Source organism: Rhododendron vialii, chromosome 1a, assembly GCF_030253575.1.
Source record: "Rhododendron vialii isolate Sample 1 chromosome 1a, ASM3025357v1".
Classification (NCBI taxonomy): domain Eukaryota; kingdom Viridiplantae; phylum Streptophyta; class Magnoliopsida; order Ericales; family Ericaceae; genus Rhododendron; species Rhododendron vialii.
In genome coordinates, this window is record NC_080557.1 from 37,646,301 (window position 1) to 37,668,304 (window position 22,004).

Sequence of the window (22,004 nt, forward strand, 5' to 3'; positions counted from 1 at the left end):
AATTTTTTGATCCTTGTAAATTCTTGATAGCCACTTTGATTCGTAATAATGGATGCTTATCAACATTTTTTTATCCTTATAAAATGCAGCTGGTTTCAAAATTGTGACCCTCACTAAAGTGGCTTACCTCCGGCCACCCTCACCTTTTCCGGCGACCACTTTCGGTAGGCAAAAACTTCCAGTGACCCCATCTTCGCTCGTCAACAGCACTTCCGTCGATCCCCCTTCGGCAACTATCTATGGCCACCGCCACCAAACATAACAAACCTGTCCAAGTTTCACTGACTTCGCTGCTGGAGTAATAAGTCAGTGAAATTTTAACCCACTTGAAGCTAAGACTTTTTGGGATTAGCTGAGCTCACATCCATACCATTGTCCACCAAACCCATCCAAACTTCAATTTTCTGGGTCCAACCCCGCACCGTTCATCGCATACTTTCCGCTGAGAATAACATCCGGAAAGAAAAAACTTGCTTGATTGATCATCGATGAGTACATAAACAAGTCGTATAAAACGAACAGTTCATGTTTAAAATCATGAGAACTATCCAGTTCATATAAATTGTTGATGAGCTTATTGAAGGCCGATCAAGCTGATTTTTTTAACATATGCTTTCTCGGCAAGAATTACGGGATGAACTGGTCGAATCACCGTGTGGACCCAAGATGAGGCCCAATAAATTCGAGTTAGAAGGGGTTTGGTGGGTAAGGGGATTGAGTTGAGCTGAAGCTAGATTTTTTTACCCATCCATGCTTGCTTGCTAAAAGGAACGTTAGCCTTGTTTGGCCACATAAGCGACAAAGCCATTTAGGTTGGAGGGGACCAAAATATCCCTGCCTATTGCCCTTAGTGATATGCCGTGAGGGAGGATTGAAGGGGCTATTTTGGTCATTCCTCACTTTTGGGTGGTGGCCCACAAGCACTGTTCATGTATTGCAGCAAGTTCTTAAAAATTATTTGAGTGAATTTTCGGACTTTTCAAAATTTTCATGTGTCCTTTTTTTCTTTCTTCCTTTATTGCTATTTTGTATGGTGCAGGGGATCATTTGGTAAAATCAGCTTTTTTCTTTCTTCCTTTATTGCTATTTCGTATGGTGCATGGGGATTATTTGGTAAAATCAGCTAGCCTAAATCAGTTGTATTTCACATGTCTGACAGCTCTGGATTTCGTGTGAGATCTTGAGAGAGAGAGAATCGTTTAAATTTTGTGTGAGATCTCTGCATTTCGTAAGGGCAAGAGAAAGAGCGGAATCAGAATCATATCTTGTGTGTGTGCGAGGGGGGGGGGGGGGGGGGTGTCGATTTTGTGTGAGATCTCTGCATTTCTTACATGAATTCATCACTAAAGAGAGAGAATCTCAAACCAACTGTGAGAGAGGGAGAGAAACAAAGGCACACAGAAAGTAGTCAGCATGAAAAGGAGAGATAGAGGCAGAGAAAGTGAATCAACCTAGAATTTGATTCTGATTCTGATTCTGGATCCAATGGTGGAGAAAGAATGTGCATTAGGTTCTTAAATCAAGCTTAAACAAGTTAATATTCGGCTTATTCAGTTATGAAGTTTAAAAAATTCAAATTACTCGAGATAGATTTATAATTGGCTCAATGAGCAATACAATGAGCAATGAGCACATAACGATGTGCTTGCACATCACGCCTTTTGCTAGTGTTTCCAATCACACCACCGTCTTTGAAAAGGCCAAGCGTGCATTCAACTTCCAGAGGGGAGAAATATACACCAGAAGAACATATGTAAAATGTATTGTTGTCTGCTAATTTAGTTTCTACCAAATCTTCTTCCTATCAATACAAAGTTAAATGATGCACAAATATATGATAATACGTTTACATGTCTATATTGTTGTTTTAGAAACCCTTCGAACAAGAATGATCCAGCAAAGAACCCGATAAAACACGAAAAACCCAACCATAATCGCAACATTCAACCACCTGGTATCTTTCTCAAGCCCTCTACTCTTCAAAACATCATTCCCAGTTAGCAAACAGTAGTGCTGCTGCTGCTGGTAGACCAAACAGTCCCCTCTCACACTCCAATACTCGTTTACGAGTAGCGAATCCAAAGGGTACCGATAAAGAGAAACATAGTACATGAATATCCAGTACTTTGGGACGCACTCCTTGGGGATGAAATAGCCCGAGAAGAGAAAAAAGGCTCCAAGCACGGTGCAAATGAGCGAATTCCCGGAGATGAAATCTGGAGACACGGCGCTCAGAAAGAGTACCAGTGAGCTAGCCATGAGCACGATCAACCAAACAACGAACGTGAAAAAGGCGAAAGCAAGGAAGGAAGGATTTAGGCCGACTAGCCAGTAGACAGGGACAGAGAACAGAATCGCCACCGAAAACAAGAAGGGAAGAAACACAATGGTGTTGGCTATCATGTATGAGGAAACCCTGTACGCTCCCCTCGAGGCTTCCTTCATTAGCACCCGTCTCTCTTGAAGGTATATCGGTAGGGCTTCGACAGTCGATGAGAGGAGAAAACTAAGACTGAAAGCAAATAAACCTAATCGTTCCGCGACCCCTCCTCCTCCTCCATCATTGTTCCTCACCTTTATGTATACACTTCCCAATCCAAACCCTCCAACAAGAGCTTGCATCGTCCTCGCCAACAACAGCTGCTTTGTTCTGTATATTACCTTCCAAAATCTTTCACAGAGAACCAATATTTCGAACAAAGAATTAAGCGATTGTGGTTTTTCTGCAGATTTACTTTCTAATTGGCACATCAAGTAGTTGGCCTGCATCAGTTCTGCTTCTGCGTTTTCTTTTTCTCTGTCATTGTCTGAAAGATCGTAACGTGCTTTCGAACTTGCATACTGATCTTCTTCCAGTGTAGAGATGATTTCCATACTAAACTCAAGAGCATTGAGTTGGACTGGGATTTTCAACCCCAGTTTGTTTACTATGGCATCCTCGAGCGATTCAAGGCTACCGTTATGGACAACAGAGCCGCGGGAGAGGATCAGCAAGTTGGTGACGTACTGAAGAATTCTGTAGCTTGGTTGGTGGATAGATACAAGTATTGTTCTTTGCTTTAAAATCGCCATGGACGAAAGGAGCTCCATGACTTGGAGAGCTGAGGTGCTGTCAAGGCCGGAGGTTGGCTCGTCGAGTAGCAAGATTGGGGGGTCATGAATCATATCAACTCCTATCGATACCCTTTTCCTCTCTCCTCCAGATATTCTCCCTCTGATATGATTCCGGTCTTCTTCTTCGCGATCTCCTACAAAGCTATCTGCAACATGGGCAAGCCCGAGTTCTTGCATCAAGATTTCAACTCTCTCTTCTCTCTCCTGAGAAGTCATTTCTTTTAGCCTGAACTTGGCACTGAACATCAATGTTTCCTTCACTGTCAGCAGGGGAAGCAAATCATCCTCTTGCGCCACGAACCCGCATTTCTTTTTCAACTGAGTTGGACTAGTTACTGCACAACCGTTGAGTGAGATGCTCTTTCGATCAAAATCTTGGTCTCGTACCCGTCCGGATATAATACGTAGCAGAGTAGATTTTCCGGTGCCGCTTGGACCGACAACAGCAAGGATTTCGGAGCTTCTCGCGACGAAAGAAACTGATTTCAGTATGTTGATAATGGGGGGCTTGGGCTCATTAGGGTTCTTATTCCAGGGCCAGCTGCTTTGGTGGATAGTGTAGGAGAGATTTCTCACACTTACTGTGTAGGCTGCTGTTTTGGAGGAATATTGGTGAGCTACTGTTTGTGGTGGAAAGCGGTAGAGCTGGAAAGTTGAAGAGGAAGAAGGGGGGCTTAATGTATAGGATTCTACTTCGGGTGAATCCGAAGAAGTTGAAAAGAGAATCGTTGTGTCGTCGTTGACGTCCGGTTGTTGGAAGCAAGATGCCATTGATTGTTGGCCGTAGCTAGGTTCTTTCTTTGCTCGTGTGTGTGTGTGAGAGAGAGAGAGAGAGAGAGAGAGAGAGAGAGAGAGAGAGAGAGAGAGGGAGAGGGAGAGGGAGAGAGAGAGAGAGGAGTGGTGTTTGGTTTCGAAAAGAAGCAGGATTTTAGCTGTGTCAGGATGCATGGATATGGAGGTTGCACCAACCATGCATGTTGTTTAGATTAGTGATGCAACAGGCAAGGATTTCCTGGTATTGGTGAAGAAATTAGGTTGTGTGTTTGGCAGTGTTTGGTGATCAATCTTTTATCAAATAAGTTTGACATTTATTTCCATTACTAAATGGGAGGCCCACAAGTAACAAGCCATTTTTTTTTACCTATCATTATATTCCCATGCATCTGCAAAATTCAAACAAGGTAGATCATACAGAGATTTTGACCGCAGTTAACTCGTACGAGATTTTGTCCTTGCTTTGACTGCGGCCCGTTAGTGAACGGTAAAATCTTGGACAAATTAGAATCTTCTGTTACTTCGTTCTTAGCGACCATAATGATATGAATTAAGCTTAGCTTGAATAAACAGAACAACAACAGAGGAGTTCCTCCCAAATGCTAGAAAGAGAGCCTATCTAGTCCAAAACCTATTGTTGCTGTTGCCTGAAGCATAAATAGGTCAAAAATTACATGCACAAAATTTCCTCGTTCACCCATCACTGAAGTAGAAAGGTGCTCCAACTTGCCAAAAATTCAGAAAAAGAAAAAAAAGAGAAGAATGGAGAAGGTTAACTACCGGCGCGTGGATGAAGGAAGCAAGCAATCATACACCTGTACCATTCGGGATGTGATCGTGAACTTGTACTCAGTTCGAAGACGGGGCTTTGCCAAATCGATAATATCCTGTCTCAAACTGTTCAAAATAGTGAGTCAGACCTTGCTATATGTTACACAAAAGGATTGCATATGTTAAACATGCATGCAGCACACAAAACACAAACATACACAAAGAAACGGGAATGGGAGAAAAATATAACCTACGAATAATATACCAGCACCCGTGTAAGTTTTAGATATTTACAAGAATCAAACTCGTAGTTTCTGAAATAACACCTAGTCAAAGTTATCTGCCAGGATCAGTCAACGGAACAACTCCAGCAGGAGTTGATTTGAAGAACTACATATAAATTGTATATGTTGCAATATTACGTAAAATTGTTATAATCTTTTGAATTTTGATTCAAGAATGATACAATTGATATCTTTAGTTACTGTAGTGATGTATGTTAGGTTGGACCGTTGGGCATATAGTACCCCTTAACTGACCAGAATTTTCTGCATATTGTGAAGGACGAAGTTCTATTTCAAAAACTGTAGGGGTAGTTCCGAACTAGTTCCATAGTTTATAAAAAATCCTCGGGAGTGCTGGTGAGATCGTAAGTTGGTATAATTTGTTAGAATAGTTTAGTCCCACATCAGATAATCATGTTATGTAATGGGTCTCGACATAATATAAATAAAGCTATTTATGTGTTAGGGTTATTTTACACCCTATACACTTTTCCTAGCCTTCCGAACATGGTATCAGAGCCCCACCTTTACCCTAACCCTAAACCACCACAATTCTAGATCTAGCTGCCACCATGTCTTTTCCCTGCCGCCGTACGTCACCTACCATCATCCTCCTTCGAGGTTTTCCTAAACCAACCGAAACCCCTATTCATAAACCCCATTAACCTAACTTCGAAACCCATATAATACACTTTACTGAAACCCCTATTCATAAAACCCAATCAAAACCCTAACTTCGAAATCCCCAAATCACAACATTACAGTCGAAACCCATACCAAAACCCACTGACTTCGTCCAGCCCTAATCCGGGTTCGAACATACCTTACAATCCTCGAAATCTCTCACCCAGCCACTTTTGGCCCATGCAAGTGCTCGAATCCCTTGTTTCAGTGACTGTCGACCAATGCTTCAGTACAATGACTCTCTGTTTCAGTTCAGCGACCCTTGTTTCAGTCTGTTTCAGTTTGCTATTGGTGTTGGTAACGGTTTTCACTCTATTTTTTTACTGCATTTCTATACCACCTGATTTGTTGGTCACCGCTATGGGTTTGCTAGCTTCATTCGTTAATGTCTTGTTGCTATTGAAGAATCTGTTATGTTGGGGTTGTTGATGTTGGGTACCCATCCAGTCACCAGACTGGTTCGATGTTAGTATATTAGTCAATTTTGTTGATAAGTCGTTATTGGTATTCTGCTTTGTTGGTATTGCTTTAGTTGCGTACTGCTTATTTGTTAGTTATTGGTTGTTGCCCTTCCATTGTTCGGTAGAATGTCTGAGAAGAAGGATTCTGATTCTGGCACTGTTTCTAGCTCTAGTTCTACTCTTGTTGGTAGCTTATCGAGTGGTTCTTGGTCTCGCGAGAGGCACCCTATTACCTCCACACCATTAAATAGGGGCAATTATGTTCTTTGGGCTAAAGCTGTTGAGGTATATTATATGGGTCAGTCTGAGAACTCCTATTTGACTGTGAGCCTCCTGCTACTACTGAACTCACATATAGGGCATGGAAAGCTGTTGATGCCCGTGTTCGTTCAAAGTAGAGTTATGGAATAGTATGACGGAACAGGTTGCTAGTACGCTGATGTTTTGTGATACAGCTAGAGCGGTGTGGACACAGGCTAAGGAGTTGTATTCAGGTGTCAACAATCTCCGTCGCACATATGATCTTCATCAGTCTTTCTTTAATATATCTCAGGGTGATGATTCTTTTGAGGATTATTATGCTAAGTTTCGCCGCATTTGTAATGAATTGGATATATGTGAGCCACTTACTACTGATATTCAGGTTATACGGCGCCAGCGTGACCGCATAAGGGTTACTCGTTTTTTATTTGGTGAGTCATCCACTTTTGGCCCTGTGGGTAATCAGATTTTGGGGAATCGTGACTTACCTCCTCTAAGCAAGGTATTTAGTCGTCTCCGGCAATCATCGTCTATTTCTGCACCGACTTCTGGCCGTTCTGCTTTGTCTTCCACTATTTCTGACAGTTCTGTTTTCTCTGTTAGCCATGGTCGTGGTCATGGTCACGATTCTGGGACTAGTAGTCGTGGCCGCAATTATGAGGTGAGTGGTCGTGGCTTTGACAGTCGTGATTCTGGGTTTGGAGGTCGTGGTCATGACTCTGGAGGCCGTGGTTTTGGTCGTGGCTTTGGTGGTCGTGACTCTGGTTTTGATCATCGTGGGGGTCGCATATCAGGGAGAGGTGGCCGCGGTCGCGGTCGTGATTCCAGATTTTGTACACATTGTTGGGGTACGAATCATACAGTAGAGTTCTGTTATAATCTTCATGGTTTTCCTAAGGCTCATCAGGCTGCTAGCTCTCAAGATACTGGACAGTTTACTCAGTCCTCTGCCAATAGTGTGGCTATTCCAGTTGAGGAGTACCAACGCTTTATGTGATTTCAGGCTACGACAGGATCCTCTATTGCTACGCTTGCTCAGACCGGTACATCTGTTACTTGTGTTGCCTCCTCTTCTTCCTCTCCTTGGGTTATTGACTCGGGCGCCACAGTTCATATGACTGGTACATATGTTTTCTTTGATCGACAGCCAGTTGGTAGACCATCTCATGTTACCTTAGCTAATGGCTCTACCACTGTTGTTACTGGTTTTGGTTCCGTCCTTGTCACTTCCTCTCTTACTTTGTCATCTGTTTTACATGTTCCTCGTTTACCGTTTAATCTTATGTTTGTGAGCCACCTTACAAAATCTTTAAATTGTTCCGTCACATTTCTTCCTCATGGCTGTGTATTTCAGGATCTTAAGTCGGGGAAGAAGAATGGTGGGGGCATTGAGCGAGGTGGCCTATATTACCTGACTAATCCTCAGCCTGCAGCTCTTCAGACATCAGAATCTCCTTACCAACACTGTCGTCTAGGTCATCCCTCTCTTCAGAGTCTGAAGCACCTTGTGCCCTCCTGTCGTTCCATTAATAAGTTGGTCTGTGAGGTCTGTGAGTTTAGTAAACACCATAGAGTCACTTTTTTACCTAGGGTTGAGTGTCGTGCGTCACGTCCTTTTCAGTTAGTTCATTCAAACATTTGGGGTCCTATTCATGTGCCCAGTGTTTCTGGTTTTCAATATTACGATATTTTTGTGGATGATTATTCTCATATCACATATCTTTATCTAATGAAAGAGCGATCTGAATTGAAATCTGTTGTTCAAACTTTTTACATGGAAGTCAAGAATCAATTTGATACTTGTGTTAAGATATTTCGTTCAGATAATGCCCGCGAATATTTTCACCATCTCCTTCCTCAGTTTTTCGCTGATCATAGCATTGTTCACCAATCGTCATGCTCTCGGGCTCCACAACAAAATGGAGTTGCTGAGCGCAAGATTAGACACTTGTCTGAGGTTATGCGTGCTCTATTATTTCACATGCAGATCCCTAAGTCATATTGGAGTGACGCCGTTCTCACTGCATGTTACCTCATCAACCGTATGCCTTCTACAGTCTTAGGTGGTCAGGTTTCCCATACGGTCTTATTTCTTGGTCAGCCTCTCCACTTTCTCCCTCCCCGGGTTTTTGGGTGTACCGTTATCTTCACGCACTTAACCCTGATAGAAGTAAACTTGATCCTCGGTCTTTTAAGTGTATCTTTCTGGGATACTCACACACCCAAAAAGGACATCGATGTTACTCTCCTACTTTACGTCGTCACTTTGTCTGTGCTGATGTCACTTTCAATGAGTCGTTGCCATATTACTCGGATCCTGTTACTATCACCGACCTTCTTCCACTTGAGTTTGTATTACCTATGGTTGTTCCTACTGGCACTGTTTCACCCAACCCTTTGCAGGAATATGTTCGTCGTTTCCCGGCACGTGTACCACCACAGCCTCCGCCTCCTAAACCACTTCAGTCTGCCGAACTCTCCGTGCCCACGCCTCTATCTTCTCCCCCGTCGCCGGATCCTCCTACCCCTCGTTATTCGACTCGTGAGAATCGTCGTCCACCGGTAAAATATGGTTATACTACTATCTCGAGCACTTTTCATCCTATTTCTCGATTTATCTCTTATGCTAATCTCTCTCCATCCCCTCGTGCTTTCACTACTATTGTTTCCTCTGTTTCTGTTCCTAAAACTGTTCAGAAGGCATTATCCCGGTCTGAGTGGCGAACATCTATGGTGGATGAAATGTCTGTTCTTCATACAAATGGAATGTGGGAGTTGGTTACTCTTCCTGCTGGGAAATCTACTGTTGGCTGTCGTTGGGTTTATACTGTCAAGTATCTTCCTGATGGCACTGTTAAGCGTCACAAAGCTCGCCTGGTTGCAAAAGGCTACACCCAGACTTATGGCGTTGACTATTTTGATACGTTCTCTCCTGTTGCCAAGCTTTGCTCTTTGCGGATTCTTATTTCTCTTGCCGCCAATCTTGGTTGGACGTTGTTTCAACTTGATGTCAAAAATACCTTCCTCCATGGCGATCTCCAGCAAGAAGTTTATATGGAGCAACCACCTGGGTTTGTTGCTCAGGGGGAGCATCATAAGGTATGTCGTCTTCGCAAGGCACTTTATGGACTTAAGCAATCTCCTAAAGCGTAGTTTGACAAGTTTAGTGAGGCTGTTTTGAGGTTTGGCATGCGTCGAAGTCAATCAGATCATTCTGTATTTTCCCTTATGTCAGCTAGAGGGAAAGTATTGCTCATTGTCTATGTTGATGACATTATTATTACTACTGGAGATGATCAGAAAGGGATCGAAGAGCTAAAACAGTTCTTACATAGTCAATTTCACACTAAAAACTTGGGTAAGCTACGGTATTTCTTGGGTATTGAGGTAGCAAGGTCTAAGGATGGGATTAGTTTGTCCCAGAGAAAATATGTGTTGGATATTCTAGAAGAGACAGGTTTGTTGGGAGCCAAGCCTGTGGAGACTCCGCTGGATCCTAATGTCAAACTTTGTGTTAATCAAGGGGAAGAGTTTCCTCATCCGGACCAATATCATCGCTTGGTTGGTAAGTTGAATTATCTTACCAATACCCGTCCTAATATCTCGTTTGCAGTTAGTTTGGTGAGTCAGTTCATGTCTGCTCCTCGTCTTCCACATTGGGAAGCTTTTATTCGCATTGTGAACTATCTTAAGGCTCATCCTGGATGTGGCTTATTTTATCGTTCCAATGGTCATCTGCGTGTTAAGGCGTTTACTGATGCAAATTGGGTAGGGTCACCTTCTGATAGATGTTCAACAACTGGTTACTATACTTTTGTTGGTGGCAATCTAGTTACCCAAAAGAGTACAAAGCAAACTGTGGTTGCAAGGTCTAGTGCGGAAGCAGAATATCGTGCTATGGCTCATACTACATATGAGGTTGTTTGGCTGAGATCATTTCTTGAGGAGCTGGGATTTTGGGTGCAATTGTCCATTCCTATATACTGTGAAAATCAGGCGGCAATACATATTGCCTCGAATCCGGTGTTTCATGAGAGAACCAAGCATATTGAGGTAGATTGTCACATTCTTCGCGAGAAGATTGACAGTGGTGTGTTAGCTACTCCGTTTGTGTCTACTGGAGCCCAATTGGCCGATATCTTCACCATTTCATTGTTCAAACCACGTTTAGAGTTGTTATGTAACAAGCTGGGACTTCGGGATATTTATTCTTCAGCTGGAGGGGGAGTGTTAGAATAGTTTAGTCCCACATCGGATAATCATGTTATGTAATGGGTCTCGACATAATATAAATAAAGCTATTTATGTGTTAGGGTTATTTTACACCCTATACACTTTTCCTATCCTTCCGAACATAATTCAAACCAAAACTAATAAATCAGAACTAACCATTGCCATTCACCAGTTGCTTTGGCATGCCTCTCCACAGCACGATATAGGCGATCCAGACTATACAAACCCAATCCGTACATGTATTCAGCATCATTTTCCTGCAACAAGCAAACAGAGCTTTACTATCAGTTCCTTCTCAATGAAACGATTTAAAGCTAGTCGAAAACACATAAAATGTCATTCCATTAGGACCTCGAACACAACTGGTGACATGAAAAACTAAAAGAGAAAAGAGAGACACCACAATAAAAGGTGCCTTAAGCATTAGGTAGTACTTAAACTACGAAAAGAAAAAAAGAGAAAACAAAACTAGCTTACAACCTTTCATCTTGCTTTGCCATGTGGCTGGGTATCTGAAACTGAACCCATTAATCAGCCCATATCATCCAACTTAAACCTGCCTTTACTCTAGAGCAGGATGTAATGGGATTACACTGGATGAATTCATTTATTAATGGGCTAAAGCGAATTGCAAAGGGGTTGGTAATGGGCGATTGAGCACTCTTTTTTTCCCCAAAAAAACCGATGTACCGCATAGCAATTTCTTCTTCCTCTTTTCTCATCCCATGTCTTTAGAAGATTATAAACCTCAAATGAACATGGTGAATGATATTCTGAACGATATTCTGATTTCATCTTTAGCATCTCACACTCCCCTTGTGAGAGACTAAAAGACAATAAAGAGATTATGGAAGGCTAGAAATGGAGTGTGAATTTCGGGTGCGAACATCAGTATCTCACAAATTAATTAACTGCTGAGTTGAAGAAAGTGTCTTGAACAAATTGGATTACATACCAGTCCTTGATCTATACAAATCTGGAACTGCATAATTCTCTTCTCAACCTCCACAATTAGTAGCCTTCTTTGGAGTCGAGCAATCCTTCCCCTACCTTCCGCTCTAGTATCCTGATTTTAAAGAACGAGAAATCAAGGAGTGCATCTCTGATTTTACAACGAATACCAAATTGGCAGCATCTGCAAGATTAACCATCTACCTACCTCAAATTTTACTCTATTAGTTAAATTACAATATAGCAAGCAAAAAAGAGAGGCAAATGGTGTTGTAAGCGTGATAGCGCGTGACCACCACGATCTCCATTATCTCCACCATAAAGCCCAAACTCGTACCTCTTGATTTGCACTACTTATCCCATAGTTAATTCGAGGCCTGGGCGGAAGTTCATCCAAACAAGGCCTTGCTATTCGAACACAAGATATTTTAAGAACAATCCTTGCTAGTCAAAGAACTAATATCACAAATATCATGTGCGTTCTTGATATGGTAATGCACTCAGGCAAATAACAATAGCTCCATAGATCTTACCTTCTTTAGCCATGCCCGCATTAACATGAGCAACAGAAAGGAGAGGAAAAAAGCTGGTAAAGCAGCTAGAATAGCAAAATTGATTTCATTGGCCCTAAGAATCTGGTCTAGCTCGAGCATTGCCCTGTTAGAAGAAGGTAGCCAGACAAACAATGAGATGAGTTGAATACCGAAGAGAATCGACTTCTAACCAAGGAAGCCAATTGACTTTACTCACGTCTCAATATCCAACTTTAGCTTCTGAATCTGTCATAGCACAGACCGCTTGTTATATATCAGCACTAGAAGCCACTGACTGCCATAGAAGTGGAGCATGTTACCTGGATAAGTAAAGCACGAGCAAGCTCTCCCCCAACCAGATTCTTTATTGGATTCATGACTTCCTTCTCATACCTACATGAGAAAAATCAATGCTCAGAGTTGATCAGCAAAGAGAGAACCAACAGTCCAGCAAGCTAATAAGTATATCTCAAGAGAGAACACACTTCTAAAAATACACCCGCATGCTTACAAAGGTCTACATAATCACTAAATTGCTAAGCTGACCATGCTGTAAGAAGGCCAAACCAGATTCACAACGCAAAGAAATGGAGAACTTACGATAGAGTGAAGATCAATATAGAGGACCTTCTATGCTTTCCTATTTATGATTCTATGAAGTATACATGATGTAAGAGAATGTTTCTTTCCACTTTTGCAGAATGAGTGCCGAAACAGAGGCAAGCAAGAGTTTCACAGGCCACCTATACACCTCCTAATTTCACCAATCATAACAAAAAGGCATCCAAATGGAAATGAGATCTAACCTCGACATTACTACTTCAAGCATTTTCTGTTCTGATGCATTCTCTGGATATTTTTGACCTGTCGTCTGTTCGCTGAAAGCCTGCAACATTCTGCAACCAACCAAACATACTTTTAGGGCAATAAAATAAGAAACCCAGTGCAGCTCAGAATGTGTCTACCAAAAATCGAAACATGCAGCAACTGCTGCAATTCAAAAGATGCCATGTAAGATCATCCTTCACAATGATCAAGCAAAGATGCCACTTGCAATAACTACATAAATTCGATCTACAAATTGGTCAAGCCAATGGATTGGCCGCCCGAATAACTGTAGATATTTTCAAGGAAAACATTGTCTCTTCAAATGTCATGAACCAAGTAATGGCACAAATCCCCAACCTATATAGTCACTTTTGCTACCTGAACACCTAGAAAGCATGTACACGCCGCCATCTATGCCTTTTATGGAAAAAACCCAGTTGTTAGAAACCATAAAAAGATGTTAATCTAATTTATCAAATAGCATTCCGCTTACAAAATGAACAAGCCGTGAATAATGGTGAGTGTTTTTCATTTTCAAAACCAATTTCTGGAAATCCTTTGGCAACACTTGTTCTGAAAATAGCAACCAAGCAGAACGATTTTGTTTCATTTAACCTAATAGCCTCTTGTTTCATCTTCCTCTCAACATCCTATTCTTTTTACCAAACTAGCATCATATAATATCAAAATCTTTTAATGGGATATACTACTAAACAGATATTTAGCACAACAATGTGTACAATATGCTTATGTGTTACTGTTTCGCTGGTAATTAACGAGATGCTATTTTACAACAGCCAATGAGTCGGTGCCACACCATAAGGTGTCCATTTTACTGTGCAAAATGTCGTATTAATAGACTTTCCTAATTTTCTATAGAAATATTGCCTTCCAATGTTATAAAAAATTATCCATTCATTTTTGTTCATTAATAAGGTCAATTCCCCGATTAGTGTCAGTGGCCTTCATCATATTTGCCAGACTCATACTATTTTTTACTCATAAACCTGACAAATATTCTAGGTGCTCTAATTTTCTCCATTATACGCCCCTAAATGAAAATCTTCACTTTGCATCTATACTTTACTGTTGGATCCCACAAGACCAGACTCATGTGTTAGTATTTTTAACCTCCTTGATTATCTATCTAGGTCGCTTTTTGATTTCTTTATGGTTACCATCAAATTTAATTTTGCAGGGTTCACTATTTTCATACAAAACAACTACTATCTCTCAAATTTAATATTGAGGGTCCCACAAAGGTGGTTGGTGTGGGGCGATCAACTGTGTGCAGGCTAAAGGATGCTATGTTTGCTGAGTGAATGGTGTTCTAACTGAGGGGTATTTCGGTAATAGATTAGAAATTCAAAAGGACATAGATATCTTATCACACGTTGCAGGATAAACCTTGCAACTGTTGCTTATATTATAGGTATACATGCATACACAGTATTATTGTTCATGGCTTCATGGTATAACAAACCTGTGTAACGAGTTGGCAGTTAACTGGACTTCTTCTTGCTCCATTACACCTTTGTGCCTCTTTCTGAATGTCTCAAAAAGTTCATCTCTAATAGCCAGAAGCTGATGAAAAGGGAGTACAGAAATATGTCACAAATCATTTCCCTAAAATCTTGTGATTCACAGTACTGTGCATACAGCCATGGAAGGGAGAACAGGAAAAATAATGTCATAACCTGAAAATATAGAGAAAGAAAGTGGGTTCTGTTGTACAGATAAACTTGTTGAGAGGTTAAACAAAAGAAAAGAAAGAAACAGAGGAAGAGAGTAATAAAAGGCTGCTGGCTGCAGCCTTGAGTGGGTGAAGAAGGGCAACATAATGGTTAAGAATTTGTAGCTCTTCAAGAAGAATGTCCCGGGAAGTTAATAATGCTCTGAGAAGCATGGCCAGATTAGAGTAATGTACAAGCTAGTTGACTCAGTTAGCATCAGGCGCAACATCTTACTATGTTATTCCAGTGAAGACACCATATTAGCAAGATACAATGAAAGAGGATTAACAAATAACAGCAACAATAAATGCCCACATATTTTCCAAGCCAATTTTGATAAGTAAATCAAATGGCTCGACGATGTGACTTTGTCAAGTTCCGCACAGAGGGAGAATATAAATCAGAGAAAGGTGTGGTTTTGCTGAACCAAGGAAATCAAGATGGTAGTTATTGGGTGTCCATGGGAGGTACACCTTTTGGCTCAATCGGTAGGATTTGACTCAGGGAATGACTCCTTTGGGGTGCTTGGACGCAGATTTCAATTTTAGGTTATCCTAACCTAGTTAAAATGGACCTTAAAATTTAGACCTTTTTACACAGCAGCCACTCCAATCCTTGATACTAGGCCCAATGCTGGTTATTTCAAGAATTGGAGACTTGGGGTTATGAAAAGTGCTTGCAGCCACTCCTATCTGTCTATTGTTGCAATTGAGCGAGAGGATAGCAATTGTATATCTACAGCTGTCCACTTTGAAAAGATCCAGATTCAAGAATTTTCTTCAGATTTGTTCAAGAATAGTTTCACCTAGGCATAAACTGACACTACTGATGCTGCTGGTGCTGGTGTAGTAACCTTATGAGGAAGGAGCTTGCCATGTGAGTTGACTCTGGACCTTTGACTTTCATACTTGAAAGCCCATTCGTTCGTATCTGACTTTCACCCACACCTATACCTTGATTCCCGTCCCATACCTCTACTTTCGTCCCATACCTGCCTGTCAGCTAGGCACAACCGGCATACGACACCAAAACTGTAATTGAGAAAGATGACGCAGACTAGGCGAGCATTAAAATGGCAACGGGTAGCTTCAACTAGAAAAGAAAACAAAAAAGGGGGGTATGGGAAAGACACAAAGGCAAGACCACTGGTACGGGAATCGGAGCTGTAGTAGCTTGAGTAGAAGGAGTCAAAGGAACTGGCTTGAAGTCCCTCCAAGTTGTCTGGTTAACCAGGTTACCTATTCAAAGATGAACTAATTGCCTTTCATTTCTTCTAATGGCAATAGTTTAACATCCGTAAGTCAATTTCTTCAACAATAACACAAATATATCTTAATATTATAGAGCACATTTGGAGGAGGTTTGTTTAATAGCAATGAATAGATCTATAACAATCATCTGAGAAGATATCAGCAGAAATTTGAAACTTGATACCAGCAGATCATATGCAATCAAAGGATGCAAATTATTTATAACATGGAGCGTTTAGTAAGAATTAGAACACTTTGGAGAAATTATACCGGTTGCTCCACATGGTCCTTCCAAAAGCTAATAGTCGATTCCTTAGCCTCATGAATCCAGTTGTCAATGTCAGAACTTCCCATCAATCTACTATGCTTCAGGAGCCAAAATGAACAGACAGAGACACCAACAAACCCAATTGTATAACGCGTCCAGTACAGAGTTACTTTTCTTGGTTTCTGGTGTTTGGCAACCTAAGAGAGAGCAGGCAATTCAACAACATATGTCATCTAAATTCTAAAGTGGACAAATAGAAATCATTTGAAAGTTGTTGCATGCAGGTAAGATGACCTGCAAGGCTGCATCCAAGGGAAAAACCAAACATTTGACAACCCTTGGTATTCCAAATCCACACTGATCACTAACTTCCCACACTCGGGTTTTGATGAATCCAGGGATCCTATTTTGATTCCTCACTAATAGGGTCAATATATACCAATTTGATAATGTCAAGAATGTCAAAGAATCAAATGTTCCCTCTTTTGAATAGCCATAGTCATTGTTCGGTCTACAATACGGCTATATGGGTAGTTGCCAAATATTCGTAGTTTCTTAGAAGTCCTTGCTGAAGATATTTAGCGTGCATCCCTGTTAATTTGTACCGTTGATTGTGTGAGAATAGATTGTGTCTAACTCGCGAAATAATTAGGTTCTCTCTTCTTATAATTCTTCTTCTTTCTCCTCCTTATTTTCTGCACTTCTCTAACAACAACCAGATCTGAAATTCATCCTCTCTCTCAACATGAGGAACTCCATATATTAGATTTGTTCAACTGATCCCATTAAAATTCCAAAGATCGGAGAAACTGCCTTTTACTATTTAGACTTCTAGATGTTTAGAAAAGGTGGCTACAAAGCTATGATAGAAAGCAACATGCAACTTTTAGGACAGCATTCTAAACTTCTTGTTGTTGGGAGAGTTAAACTGTAAAGTGATAGACTTTGTCATAAAAGCTTCTTAATCAGGTACCGAAACATATTTTTTTGACTGGTCTCTTAATAGATAAAAGCATCCAGAGGTTTGAAAGCCAGCCCTATAAGTAAGAAAGTATAGGTGATTCCCTATGGTTGACGTATATTTATGTGCATATAATTTCACCATAATGGCTTGATATGGTTAGTGAAAGACATGATTGGACAGACTAGCGGGTAGATCTTAGCAGATTATACTTCTCGGAAAACCCATTTCGCCCCAACGACATTTTATGTCAATTGAAAAGCCATTTAAAAAATGCACAAACCTCTGAAAAAGCAACAGCACTCTGAACAAAAAGTAGGAAGTAGATAAAAGACTGTAGTGAGTAGTGACACTTACAAGGTCAGCTAAGTAAGAGTCCAGTTTATGGAGATTTTCATAAATCAAGTTGATAGCATCTCTACTCTCACAATCTGTCCATTGAGAGCCTTCCTGGTTCACTTCTGGCAGTTTCTCAAACATAAGAGGGAATGAATAGCTCCCATCAACAGAAGAATCACACTACAAAGTCATCACACACAAAATCTAGTTACAAAATATACAGTATATTATCCGAAGTAAGACGCACTTTTCACGGTGTGTGTGCAGGGATGAGTATAATTGAAAATTCACAGGGAAAGGAAAAGAAACATAACAAAATGAATGGCAACTACAATAGGGAAAGTCCCACAAAAAGAGGTTATATGATAGAAAATTAACCTGATGCACGGCATGAAAGTGGCTAATAGAAGCCTCCAATTTTGAGAATAAACCATTAATAGTTACCAACAGTTCTGGCAATGATTTCTGAGGATCCCTAACTAAATCCTCACTGAATCTGTCAACCTCTACATATACCTGCATGAACATTAAACAAAATTAACCCAGAATTAACTATTTACCTCAAAAAAGAAAACGAATTAACTATAATCATCCTTGTCCATGGACACTTTGTCTTCCTTCGCATGCATTCTTTCATTCTTCTCATATTGAGGTTTAATTTTTAGGAAGATAAAGTAGCTCTACAAACCTAATAATATAGCTATCCTCGTATCCTACTCAATACACAGTTGTCATGACCGGGTGTAGCCCGTACGAGAAGGAACATCAAAGGGGAGTTATTGATGATAGAAGAGAATACAGACCCTCAGGAAACCAACAAGAAAGCCAAAGGAAAGGAAGAATCACGATCACTCTCCAATGTGAAAGAAAAGAAAAAAAAAAGGCCAGAATAACTAAATAAAGATGCGATTGTAGAAAGCATAATGTATGGAATGCACCAAAAATATAACGAAACCTGTGCCAAAAAAGTAGCCAGATGATATCTTAAGGTAGTTAAGACGGTTATCCTCTCCGATATATGAGCAGATGCAGAGCGACTGAGATTTTTCATGCCAGAACCCTCAACAACACATTCTCGTACCAGTCGAATAGTTCCATGAATAAATGCCCTTGGCCCTCTCTCAAAAAGCAAAAAGTAAACCTTTTGAGCATTTGATGCCTGAAAATGAATGAAACAATTAGAAGTTAAATTTTGAGATTGCATAGAAGGAAAGCGCCCACTAAAAAAGTAACTACACTCCCCATGAAAAAAGATTACCCACTGTGAGGACCTCAATTACTAACCTCTGCTCTAGATTGCCAAAAATGTAAGTTCTTCTGGATGTTATGCAAATCTAAACAGATATGCTCCAAAATATCTTGTAAAACATCAAACACTCTCGATGCCTCAGAAGTTTCCCTGTGTAAATAGACCACGGGGTCAAGAACCAATTATTTAAGGACTCAAAAGGTCTAGAGCTCCAATGCAGTATGGTGTATATATAACAAAACTTCACAAAGGATGCTCGTAATTTTTTTAAATTCACCCCATAGAAGGCCATTTGCAATATAAAAAAAAGTTCGTGAGTGATCCAAAGATTCCAAACTATCATCTAAATTATACAATTCTTTGTCCTTACTGACTCATATTTGTGAACATGAACAAAATCAACAGGTTGGCCAAAAAGGGCGAAGATACAAAAGAGAAAAAGTTCCTCCATACACTTGAAACATGAATAGAAATAACTACATGTGTGTATATGTATGCCAAGAGCATGAAAATAAGGCATATGTGCAGAAATAACAACTAATTCTACAACCTACTCAAATTAGGTTGATTACCCTTTCTATAAGAGTGGCTTAAAGAGTACCAAAAAGCACCAAATGGCCTCCAAAACTCTGAAGAATTGGATGTGTCCTCAGTCTACCCACAATGGACTCCCTAAGAATCATAGTAACCAATGAATACTGTGAATGGCACTCAACAATTGTATACGGGCGGCATTCCATAATGCCTTTTTGATAATATGATCTTTTACTTACCAAAAAAAAAGTGAATGGCAGTCAACAATGAAAATTCCACATAACAAGATAACCTTAATATCTCAGACTGTTACCAAATCTTTCCTTACCAATTGCACTTGCATGATCACATTCACCTATCGGAGGGATCTACAACCAGCAATAAAAATTTACATGGCCTCGATTCACACTTTATGGTCATAATACGCCTGCCCCAAGTTGAGCTAACTCATGGCTCTGCTCTTGTTATTGTGCAGCGAATAATGGAGACAAAACGGAAGAAAGGTAGCTGGCATGTTTCGTTAGTCGTTGCTGTATTTGATAACAAAACACTGGTTGTTGTGATATAGTGGTAATTCTTTAGCGAAAATGATTCTTGAGTTTCGGGAGGGAAATTTTTTGTTTTTCTTGGAAATGAGTTTACTATGCAAAAGTTTCCTTAAAAATAAGTTTGCAAACCCATCAACTAAAGGGGTTTTCTGAAAAGTGTTGACAATTTGATATGGAAGATAAAAACAGAAAAGAAGGCCTTAAAAGAGATTTGCAGTAGCGGCTTCTGAAAACAAAGACATCAATGGTTTTCATATCCTATCCTATTTATATCTAAGAAAAACAGTTTGCCATGCCTCACGAAAAGTCGTCAGTCTACCTAAAAAACAGGTTTCGCAAACTGTCCGGAAACATTGTTAAAACAAAATTCACCCCTTTTAGATTGTGACAAAGGGTGTCATAAGAAAGGGGAAAGAAAATATCCCATTTTTTACTTCTCTCTCCATTCTCACCAAATTGCTCTAATCCTTCCTTTCTTCTCTCATCAAATCACTCAATCCAAAAACGGCCTTAGCAAACAGGCTGAATATGAATGTTCTCACTCTATTCTTTGCATTTTTCTAGGGGCTGGCTCAATATAAATTCCCTCAACTGAAAGTTGGAATGTAGCTACATGTTCAACTCTTCAATACATGTTCTACAGTTGGATTCCAAACAAACCACACATAAAGTACTCCCTCCGTCCCAAAATGATAGTCCCCTGAGGAAGGAAAGACGTGCAATTTTTGGATAAGAAAATAAAGTACTTACATATTGCACCAAATTAGAGATCTCGATTAGTTATTTAATTTGGTGCGAAAAAGTTCAAAATATCATAAATGTAAGTATTTATCTTTTGATTCGAAAATGGCGCGTCTTTTCAATGAGGACTATCAAAATGGGTCGGAGGGAGTAATAAAGTGCAAAGAGAAACAGTTACAGAAAGTCTAGGAACGCAACTTCCCGACGCAACTGTATTTGGAGCACCTGCATCAAACGGCTCTAGGTGCAGTTGCGTTCAGAATTGTAGGAGTATTTTTTTTTAAGTTACGTTTCAAACAGTTGAACCACGAGCAGTTAAAAAATACTAACAGTTAAACCATGAGAGAGAGAGAGAGAGAGAGAGAATTAGGGCTTACACAATAGAGTCGAGTGAAGTGGAAGGCAATGGGAGAGGGAGACACGGCCCTCGCCGGCGTGATCTGGCGCGAGTTAATTGGCGGTAGAGATTCGACAGTTTGCCGAGAAAGTTCGAACCAGAAAACGGAAAGAAACTGGATAATCTCTTCCAAAGGTAATCGGAGTAGACTGTGGACAGGGCTTTGGATTCCGACGATTCGTTTTCCGGCGGAGTCGCCGCCATTGATGAAAATTCTGTAACGAAATTTGACAAAACCCTTGAAGAGAGAGAGAGAGAGAAAGAGAGAGAGAGAAGCAGACGGTGGTGCCCACAGGCAGCCTACGTGGCAGAAAATTGGATAAAAGTCCCGGAATTTTTAAAAGTTTTTTTTTTTTTAATCAGAATTTTTAAAAGTTTTTTTAAAGGAGTAAACTTTTGGCCTAAGTTAACTTATTTCTCAAGTAATACTAGCTTATTTTCATGATTGGTGATTTTTTTTTTTTAAATTTCAGTCAAAATACTAAATTTTTTAGTTTTGTCTTGTCGAAAGAAATCATAAATGAGATACATGCGAAAGGAACTTACAAAATAGTTCAGAAAATACTAAAATAATTTAGAAATTTTGTTTTAATGAATTTTTTAACTTTTAAGATTACTTTCATCAATGCAAATGTTATAATATGTGTTAATACAAAATTAGCAAAAGCTAAACGAACTTGAACAAAACAAAATATAAAAAATTGAAGCCAAAGTTGCCTTAGTCGAGTTCTTCATAAAGTCAGGAAAACTGGGGTCTTTGTAATTTTCTTTTTTAAGCTTCTTAGATGATAATGAGGAACAATTATGTTTTCCAAATTAGGGAAATTTTCACTCTGAGAAGTAAAAAATTTAACACAAAGTTAATAGCCACGGTGGGAGACGGTTAGATGGAGTTTGGGTTGTGAGTCTAAAAACGAGTTTCAAACCGAGCTCGAAATTTGATTCAAACTGTTTACACGGTAGAAATTTGAATCACCGTTTATGTTGTAAGGCTTGATGAGTAGAACATCCCTGCCAAAAGCCAAGTCTGCCAGACATCGGTAACTACAAGGTCGACCGAAATGTGTTCACTATGACAACTGAGAAATTG

General features: G+C 40.1%; 3 protein-coding genes across 3 annotated transcripts; 1 reads left to right on the forward strand and 2 right to left on the reverse strand.

Annotated features, from left to right (window-relative positions):
* Positions 1-1,694: 1,694 nt before the first annotated feature.
* LOC131300158 (ABC transporter G family member 23) lies at positions 1,695-4,086 on the reverse strand. The gene has a single exon (XM_058325907.1). It carries the CDS (start codon positions 4,084-4,086, stop codon positions 1,855-1,857), a length of 2,232 nt encoding a protein of 743 aa, XP_058181890.1. The 3' UTR covers positions 1,695-1,854.
* A 343-nt stretch (positions 4,087-4,429) lies between these two features.
* Positions 4,430-21,197, reverse strand: LOC131300247 (protein DGS1, mitochondrial). The gene is made up of 14 exons (XM_058326015.1): positions 20,895-21,197; positions 18,730-18,844; positions 18,401-18,604; positions 17,824-17,961; positions 17,464-17,625; positions 16,148-16,342; positions 14,378-14,478; positions 12,873-12,962; positions 12,387-12,459; positions 12,284-12,312; positions 12,067-12,190; positions 11,538-11,648; positions 10,739-10,839; positions 4,430-4,785 (listed from the first exon to the last, which is right to left on the reverse strand). Exons 1-14 carry the CDS (start codon positions 21,116-21,118, stop codon positions 4,665-4,667), a joined length of 1,788 nt encoding a protein of 595 aa, XP_058181998.1. The 5' UTR covers positions 21,119-21,197; the 3' UTR covers positions 4,430-4,664.
* On the forward strand, positions 6,478-8,235 carry LOC131300317 (uncharacterized). The gene is made up of 2 exons (XM_058326129.1): positions 6,478-6,957; positions 7,054-8,235. The coding sequence occupies exons 1-2, from the start codon at positions 6,501-6,503 to the stop codon at positions 7,344-7,346; spliced, it is 750 nt and encodes a 249-aa protein (XP_058182112.1). The 5' UTR covers positions 6,478-6,500; the 3' UTR covers positions 7,347-8,235.
* Positions 21,198-22,004: the final 807 nt, after the last annotated feature.